Source organism: Nyctereutes procyonoides, unplaced genomic scaffold (genome assembly GCF_905146905.1).
Source record: "Nyctereutes procyonoides isolate TBG_1078 unplaced genomic scaffold, NYPRO_anot_genome, whole genome shotgun sequence".
In the NCBI taxonomy this organism is placed as follows: domain Eukaryota; kingdom Metazoa; phylum Chordata; class Mammalia; order Carnivora; family Canidae; genus Nyctereutes; species Nyctereutes procyonoides.
The window spans coordinates 28787434-28796783 of NW_026575139.1; the positions used below are offsets into that span (position 1 = coordinate 28787434).

At 48.5% G+C, this 9350-nt stretch overlaps 1 protein-coding gene across 3 annotated transcripts in view; it reads left to right on the forward strand.

Moving 5' to 3' along the window:
* Nucleotides 1-8885, forward strand: part of SLC8A3 (solute carrier family 8 member A3) — a 142008-nt gene extending 133123 nt beyond the window's left edge. For all 3 annotated transcript variants that reach the window (XM_055303562.1, XM_055303564.1, XM_055303563.1), the window contains 4 exons: nucleotides 1730-1854; nucleotides 2406-2505; nucleotides 4140-4415; nucleotides 6796-8885. In XM_055303562.1, coding sequence (XP_055159537.1) covers nucleotides 1730-1854; nucleotides 2406-2505; nucleotides 4140-4415; nucleotides 6796-7172 — 878 coding nt within the window. In that variant the 3' untranslated portion in view covers nucleotides 7173-8885. The remainder of the gene's footprint in view (nucleotides 1-1729; nucleotides 1855-2405; nucleotides 2506-4139; nucleotides 4416-6795) is intronic.
* Nucleotides 8886-9350: the final 465 nt, after the last annotated feature.

Sequence of the window (9350 nt, forward strand, 5' to 3'; positions counted from 1 at the left end):
GTCTTATTTTAAAAGGCTTTTCCTCAGAGTGGCCTGCAGTCTGTCCTTCAGGATCATTGACTTCATAGCCAGAACCCTGGATGTACCCAGATTTACTTTCATAATTAACTAATAAAAGACTCAGAATCAATGGATTGAATAAAGTTAGGCTGCTAGAGGGTGTCTGCTCACTTAAAAATAAACAGGACATTGATCCTTGAGAAATAATTGCTTCTGAAAGCTGTCACCAACACTAACAAGAGGACAGCACCACGGACAGCTCCCAAACATTTTGGGATTGCCTTCTGTGTTTGGTGCCAGAAGCACTGAGTGAAAACAGCCAGCTCAGGAATCCTCCACATACTTTCTTACCGTCTTCATTCAGACAACTAAGAAAATCCTTATATAAAACAGCCTCTCTTCTAACTTATATTCTTGGCTTATCATCTTTCCAGTGAATTCCTTTTCCTGCAGCTTCAAGAGCTCGAGTCTCACCCATCCCTATGCTTCACCAATTCCCAAATTAGAGAGAAAAGAAGACTTCCTTGGCCTCTGACCCACTTTGTCCTTGAGATTATCCAAGGGCTAAAGGATTCTCGTGGGAGATTCACTATGTGGAATGAAATCAATTAAGGAGCTGAATAAAAGAATTAATTGCATGTAAGAATGTGGACTTGGAAGGAAAGATGTTTAAATGATCTCTGAAAGAAGCAGGCTGCCAAGAGCAATTTTCTAATCAAAGGGGAATAAAAAGATTCAATCTCTATTTCACTCTAATCCAGAAAACATGTCTTCATAGTGAAGTGGTCTTAAAATGGACTCACCAGCTGAAGTGGAAAAATTTTCCCACCATTCAACATGAGAAGGGACCACTGGTAAATGAGTCAAGATGCTGAGGGATACAGAGAATGCCTCAAACAACAACAACAACAACAACACACACACACAAAGGAAAAGCTTCTTTTTGGTTTTGATTGAATGAGTATTTCTGTTCCAGAGGAAATGTGCCTGGTTCCTACAGAAATCCTGGGGATCTTTCATTTGGAAAGTCATGAAATAATCTTTCAGGAAATCTTCCAAGTTTCTCACTGTGAGGATAACAGTCACTTGTATGGAGTGTATATATGCCTACTTTCTTCTCTATAGAGGGCACAGTCCCAAGGGTGTTGGAAACAGATGTTGACAAGAATCAGTAGACATACCCTTCGAATTAACATGTGGTTATGACCTCCAAGAACATTTATATCAAGTAGTTGAACAATTAGGCCCAACAATTCAAAATTGTTAAAGGCTTTGGTTCCCAACCCTCCAATATCTTACCAGATGACTTGAGGACTTCACTAGGTGCTATTTCTCATGAAAGTCTTTGGGTCAGGTTGCTCACCCAATTATAAAATGGAAGTAAAAGGACTGGGTGACAGGCACTGAGGGGGGCACTTGATGGGATGAGCACTGGGTGTTATACTATATGTTGGCAAATCAAACTCCAATAAAAAATATACAAAAAAGAGGAATAGTCTAATTTTTAAAAAAGGAAATAAAAATGCTTATACCAGGGCTGCAAGGGACCCTCTCATGATCTGATGGTCATAAAATGTTCAGCATGTTATAGAAAGAGGCACTAAAAAGTACCTGAAGTCCCCATTCTTGAGAGCAGTTTGCTTTGTGCCCACTGCCTAATACTCTTGAGATGTAGACTACTAGGGAGTGGTGAATGTGCTAAAGCTAGTCTGATTTTGCTTTGTTGCAGAGTTGACAGACAGGAAGCTGACTGTGGAGGAAGAGGAGGCCAAGAGGATAGCAGAGATGGGAAAGCCAGTACTGGGCGAACATCCCAAAGTAGAGGTCATCATTGAAGAGTCCTTTGAGTTCAAGGTCAGGCCATAAGTGAGATCTAATTGAATAACAGAATAACGTGGTGGGAGGTAGAAGTTTTGTTCCAATTTCACCACTGAGATGTGAAGTTGAAACTGAACAAATCACTTACCCACCCCGTGTCAGTTAACCCATTTATAACATGGAAGCAATAGTGCCGGCCATTTAGATCCTAGGAATATTGGGAGAAAACATAACATAAGGAACATAAGGAAAAATGGGCTATAAAGTCCCTGGATATATCATCACTATTGTTTAACTGTATTTTAAAAACAAAGTTACTAAAATTTTCTACTCTGGAGCAAGGCTTATTGGCATCATGACTGTTAAGCACTGTTGTATTGCTCAAAGTAACCGATATCCACCATCACAACCAAGGAAAAGGGACATAGAAAGACTGATCCAGAAGATATCATCCAAGGCCATTACACCCAGAACCCATGTGTATACGCCTGGAATGCAAGACATCTTTCATTCCCTTGAAGTGCCAGACTCCTCAACAGTTCTGAGCATTCTAACCTCATGATTCCAAGTTTTTATCTCTCTGACAGAATACGGTGGACAAACTGATCAAAAAGACAAACCTGGCCATGGTTGTGAGGACACATTCCTGGAGGGACCAGTTCATGGAGGCCATCACTGTCAGTGCAGGTAAGAGAGTCTCAGGAGGGGCACCGGCCTTGCTGGGAGAAGCAGGCAACACCAGAGAAGCAAGAATGCAGCCCCATCCGCAGCTACCAGTTTCTGGGAAAGCCTCTGTGTCCCAGCTCTAGTCCTTACTGTTTGCCTATTCTACTGGGTCACTTTGGAAAAGAATCATGGGATAGCTGGAACAGCATGGCTAACTCTGGTTTCAAATCCTGGCTCCACTGTGTGACCTAAGACAAATTATCCTCCCTGCACCACAATTTCAAAGAGGGAACCATGTCGACCTTTCTCGGCAAAGCAGAATGGTAGAGTCTGGTACCAAACAGGAACTCATTAAATTCTGGTTTCCATCATTCCTTCTCTCATTCTTTTGGTCCTCCCTTTCTGTTGAAGGGGGGGCTATTCTGATTAGAGATGCAGGGGTCCAGGGTTTGTAAAATCTCTGCACTGACGCTGACAAACCTCTACCCTGGATGATTCCAGACCTCTCGTTTGCCATTTACCGACAGGCTCCCTCGGTGGTGGCCCACAGCACACCCAGGGCCCCAGACAAGGTCTCTACACCACCATCGAAGCCTCCTTGTATGGCCTAGTTCTATTGGCCTCATCTGCTGTCACGAGGCTTTGTTGTCATAGCAACACACAGGGTCCTACCCCGAGGCCCTCAAGCCAAAGCAGAAGTAACGCCAGGAAGAGAAGGTGGCTGTGGCTGTCCCCTGCCCTCCATTTCACACCACCTGCCTCAGATCCCTCCAGTTCTCCCTCTGATGACCTTACTTTGCCCCTAAAGAGATGATAAACAGAATATAAGCCACATCATCTAACCCTCTCCTTTCTCAAATGAGGGAACCGAGGCTCAGAAATACGAGATGATTTATCCCAGCTTACAGATCCTCCTCTTGGCAAAGCTGCAACTGGAACCCAAGCATCCTATTTCCTGCTCTTTTCAAACCTAGCTTCCACTGATTGTGTCAAAACATAACAGAGGTTGCCCTGGACAAGGTGCCAGCGTGCCTCAGCACATCCTCTCCTCCCAGACTGCTGAATGGGCAACTCTGCCCACATTTCCTGGCAAGGACAATGGGGCCCCTGCCTGCTCTATCCCATGGGATATTGGGAGGATGGCGCTGGCTCTCTGGTATGCCCACATGATCTGGAATGACAGCCGCCCCTCTGGGGATGGATAACAACCAGAACCACGAGGTTATTGCAGCAGGCATGTCAGGAAAATTAGGGAGGCACTCCATCGTGTCCAGTAAAGAGAGGACACACAGCTGATTTCACTTTCTTCGCCCAGGCAACCCAATGGAGCCTGCTCCACCCTCATCTCTGCTTCATTGCCTTGTCCCTCCTGTGCTCTCCCCCCATCCTCTCTCTTTCTCCTTCTCTCCCTATTCCCCTGTCCTCTCCCTCCCACCCTCCTGGGTGCCCTGCATTCACATTGACTAGTGGCACCCCAACTTGGCTCCCATTACCTGGCTGTTTTCTGGCACCCAGGCCCTGGCCGTGACCACTGCTCAGGAGAGAGCTGGAGTTTCCTGCCAGCTAATGCTTGCCATGTGGGTTGACTTGACTTTTTCGTGAATAAGAATCTGACCTCGCTGCCTTTCCCTGGGCCTGTCTTATCTTATCTCCAGCAGGGGACGAGGATGAGGATGAGTCAGGGGAGGAGAGGCTGCCATCCTGCTTTGACTATGTCATGCATTTTCTGACGGTCTTCTGGAAGGTGCTGTTTGCCTGCGTGCCCCCCACAGAGTACTGCCATGGCTGGGCCTGCTTCGTTGTGTCCATTCTCATCATTGGCATGCTTACAACCATAATTGGGGACCTGGCCTCACACTTCGGCTGCACCATTGGCCTCAAAGATTCAGTCACAGCTGTGGTGTTCGTGGCATTCGGGACCTCTGTGCCAGGTAAGAGTAAGGGGTGCTTGGGTTTGCAAAGAGGTTATTACCAGATTCAAGTGACCCCCTACACTTTGGCTCATTACCTTCCTTACAACCTCAGATCTGAGCTTAACAGAGTCTCTGCCCAGAAGGTATGCAGAAGTCAAGGGGATTAATGATAATATTACTAGCAAGAGAGAGCTAAACATTTCTTGAACACTTTTGATGTCTCAGGCACTGTGTATGCTAAGCAGTTTACATGTTTTCTCTCTGTAATGCTCGCTAAAACCCTATGTAATAGGGATAGTTATTATCCTCACATGTCAAATGAGAAAACTGAGGTCCACAGGGTTAAGTCTACCGCCCATGTAAGTGGCCTACTTCCTTAACCTCCATGTTACATGAAGGCCCAAACAATGTAATTCAAAGAATATAGATCCTGTTCTTCCGTGTCCCTCTGGCAGTCACTGAGACTAAAGATTAGCCTACTTGAAAATGTCACAGTAGAAATGTTCACAAGCATTCTTGGCTTCCTCCTTAGAAGGACACATGTGAGTACAAATTGTCTCCTGGTGGGACAGGAGAGGAAGCTTCATGAGCTCTTGTCCTCTCCTATGATGAATTACATACTGTTTTCTTTTCTTATAAATACCCAAAGACGCACAGGAGTAGGCATGAGCTTACTCATTCACTAGACAAATATTTACTGAGCCTGATGCAGTCTTGCACTAGTCGATGAGGCTTTCATGGGAGGCAGGAGATGTGCTCCCCGCTCTGAGTGGAGCTCAGCAGCTAGTGACAGAACTGCACTCAACTCCCGTAATTGAAATCATCTTGGTAAGTCAGTGACAAGAAAGCAGAGGTGCTGTGCAAGCATGGAACTAGGGGACCTGGGCTGGGTCAGGTCGTGGATTGCTTCCAAGAGAGACTTATATAAGCTGGGCTGGAATGACAAGGAGCAGTTAGCAGGCAGAGGGCTGTGTTAGCTCAGGCTCCTTGCTTAGTTCAGCTGGGTGTCCAGGGCATCTGAACCTGAACTCCTGGCAGGGGAGCCTCCCTGCTGCCACAGCAAAGAAGAGAGAACATCCTCCTCCAAGAGGGTGAGGCTGAGTCCTATCAGATAGGACTCTGCTGGCTGGACCGAGGGAAACCCTTCCTGGACTAAGAGAATAAATCCTTCCGAGGAGTAACTGAATGGACATGACACTCCAGAAAACCTCTTCCCCAAACCCCAGCCCAGAGTAGAGGGATTGTTTCGTACATTAGTAATGCAAGAGGCTTGGGTACCCTGGAAATGTATCAGGTGGTAGGAAATTAGATGGATGATCCACGGGAGGCTTTGTGGTGGAGATGCCCTGTGATCTCTGCTCTCTAGGCCTCAAGGGATGGGAGCTACTGGGCGGGGGAAGGAGCAGAACTATTACAGGGGGAAAGGAACGCATGTGGGGAGAAATTCCAGGGGATCAGAGGCGGGAAAGCAAGGTCATGCAAGAAAAGGCAAGAGGTTTTCTCTGGGAGATCCGAGAAAATTGGCAACAAGGAATCAAGCCAGGACAAGCGGGCAAGGAGAGCGCTTGGGACATTTCCAATTCCTTGCAGTTGGCCCAGGGAGCAGCTGGCAGCATTAGGGGCTTGATAAAGGTTACATGGTGGTGCACTTGGCTGGTTTCATGGCTTTGCCGGAGACTCTTTGGGGTGATGATATGCAAAGGGCCCTTCCATGAGGGCTTTAAGGCCAAATGTCTTATTACCTTGGGTAGATTCCTTGACCCTTTTTTTCCTTACCTGTGAAATAAAAGAGTGGCTAGATGTCCCTGACGGTCCTTCCAATGCCTACTATAGTCCATGCCAACATCTGAAGTCAAACAGCTTGCAGAACTCTGTGCCCCATATACTAACTATAGAGGCAGAGCCTTGTCTCCCTCGAGTCCATTCCTCATGGTTCCCTGGCGTGTCCTCTGTCCCCATAAATCCAGTGCCTAACACAATGCTGAGTCCAGGGGCATTGTGCCCTGACTGTGTTACAGGAGCTAACACTCCATGTGATGGGTACAACCAGGCATCTACCCTAAGCAGCTTCCTGGGATGCCAAGGTTCCCTGGGCAGATTGTGGGATCTGGGGCAAAATCCCCTTGCTGAAAAAAATAATAATCCAAAGGGAACAGCATGCCCACTCAGTAAATATCAGGACCGGTAGGCTCTTAGGGATCTTCAGACCCCAGCAGATGAGGAACCTGAAGCCCAGAGAAGTGAGGTGACTTGTCCAAGGCCACACAGCTTGTTAATGGCAGAGCCCCTGCCTCTCCTTCCTCGGCTCGGCCTGGGGCCCCAGATGCCTCTGGACACACAGGGGGGCCCTCCGCATCTCAGGCTCCCTCCAGCCCCCGCCATCTCTGCCTCTTTCCAGACATGTTTGCCAGCAAAGCCGCTGCCATCCAGGATGTGTACTCTGATGCCTCCCTCGGCAACGTCACGGGCAGCAACGCCATCAACGTCTTCCTGGGCATCGGCCTGGCCTGGTCCGTGGCCGCCATCTACTGGGCCCTGCAGGGACAGGAGTTCTACGTGTCCGCCGGCACGCTGGCCTTCTCGGTCACCCTCTTCACCATCTTCGCGTTCGTCTGCATCAGCGTGCTCCTGTACCGCCGGCGGCCCCACCTGGGCGGGGAGCTGGGTGGCCCCCGCGGCTGCAAGCTGGCCACGACTTGGCTCTTCGTGAGCCTGTGGCTCCTCTACATACTCTTTGCCACACTGGAGGCCTACTGCTACATCAGGGGCTTCTGAGCTAGGAGTGGGGCCTCCGCAGCACAGGCCTCGGACTTCTCCTAAGAGAAGGGCACTTGGCCCCGGGACGCCCGGCCTGAGCCTCCCGCAGAGGCGGCTGGGACCTGAGCCCCAGGCCCCTCGCCCCACCCAAGCCCCCCGGCCGGCCGTGGACTGGAGGGCAGAGTCTTAACCCATCAAACACAGCGGAGGAAACACCCACCTGACAAAGTATCTAATTCAATACAAACGAACAACAGCAACAAATCCACCTCCTCCCTGTCTCCCCAAGCCCTGTCCCCGTCCACAGCAGAGGTCAGGCTCTTCCACCGCCTCCCGATTATTCCTCAGCTTCTCCCTCCCTGGGGGCAGGGCGTCCCTTGTCTTTCTGGGTCCTGCACAGCCCTGCTCCCTCCCGCAGCCCAGCCCACCAGGGGGGACCAGGCAGGCCCAGCCCCAAGGCCCCTTTCCGGTTCTCTTCTCACCTCACCGTAGCCTTGACTGTGCTGGCTTTCCCATCTGGTGTCGCTCATTATTCGTTCGTTCCGTCTTTTCTTTCTGAAGTTAGTAACAAAGGTGCTGTGAAGGAATTCACGGTGCGTCCTTGATGACAGGTAGAGGCGAGGACTCTCTACTGCACCCCTCCCCCTCTCCCTGGGTAGCACTGTCTCTGTGGCCACCTGCGCACTGCCTCCCCCCCCCCACCACGTCCGCTTTTCTTCCCCGTGGGAGAGTGATGGCCTCTGGCTGGAAGTGAGTTTGCATGCCCATGAGGAGCGCTGGAGATCAGGGGGCTGGGGCAGGAGGAGTGTTACATGCTTTCGTCCAAATCCAGTTTAAAAGAAAAAAGTCATGGTTCCCTTCCCTGCCCTTTCCAATTGCTTCTGTCTGTTGTGTCCGTGTCTATACGTTTATCCTTCTGCAGGAAGACCCACCAAGTGGGAGATGTGGGACAAAAATAGGAATGGTTCGCTATGACCAAGGGCAGCTGGGGAAAAACAAAAGGGATAGATGGCTTTCTTGAGTATCTTTGGCTTCGTATCTGAGGCTGAGAAGAAGAGCTGTCCACCTTGTGAGATCTTGAAGAGGAAAGGTTATATTTAAAATGTCAGTGCTTCGGAGAAATGTCAGCGCCACCACCCCCTCACTTACTAATGTGCCACACTAAGAGGTCGGACTGTATTTCTTGAGGTACTGCAAACACTGAGAGGTTGATAAGAAAACTAGGGGCTCCTTCCACCTCTCCTGAACCCTCAGGTCATGTTTGAAAGCACTTTCACTGAGATAGGAACTGGAATTTCTCATCTCTCCCACATTCCTGCTTGTTTTTAAACCTCATGAAGCTCTTTTTCCAGCCTGTGGGCTATTTCTTGCCCCAGTAAAGAGGCATCTTAGTTGCTATCATCCCACGGAGCTTGGGTTTATAGAAAGAGAGATTGCCGTGGCCTACAGACCTTATCCCAACAAATTTGGAAAGGACCTGGCTTTAAAATACACACACACACACACACACACACACACACACACACATGAAATCATCACAAAACTGCCCACAGATCTTTAGGCTTTCTGCATTGACATAAATACATTTTTTAAGGGGAAAAAAAGAGAAATTAAAAAACACCTGTTTAATTTTAAACACATTTTTTTCTTAAAAAAATAACTAAAAAAGAAACAGTGCTCATGTCATAAGCTATGTTGACAGTTGCCAGTGGAAATGTTGGGTTGGTTTAAAAAAAAATAAAAGCTATACTTATATCTCTCTAAATACAGCTTGCTTCTTCCATGTTTCTTCAGGAAAAGGTCCAGGGGGCCAGCTGGGGTTCTTTGGGAGCAGAAGTGGTTGAGGTGAAAGTGTTGTCTCCTATTTGTATATCCTGTCTGCATCTGCCATCCCCTCAGATCCCAGTGTGCCAGACCCAGTGTTTTTAAAGCAAAAAATACTTCAGGAAAATGCCACTTGTCAAAAGCTGGATGTTCGGATGCTGGGGGACAGGAGCAGCAGAGCTGCGGTGATGACGGGGAAGAGCATTTTGTATCAGAAAGGCATAGTGGAGCAGGAGTCCGGCCAGGCAAACAGGGCCCTGGATTTATAACCAATAGGCACATCCGTTCATTCGTTTACATATCATCCATTCAGCAGGTGGGTTTTGAACACAGTCTATGCATTGACCTATACTGGGATATAAGGAAGACCTC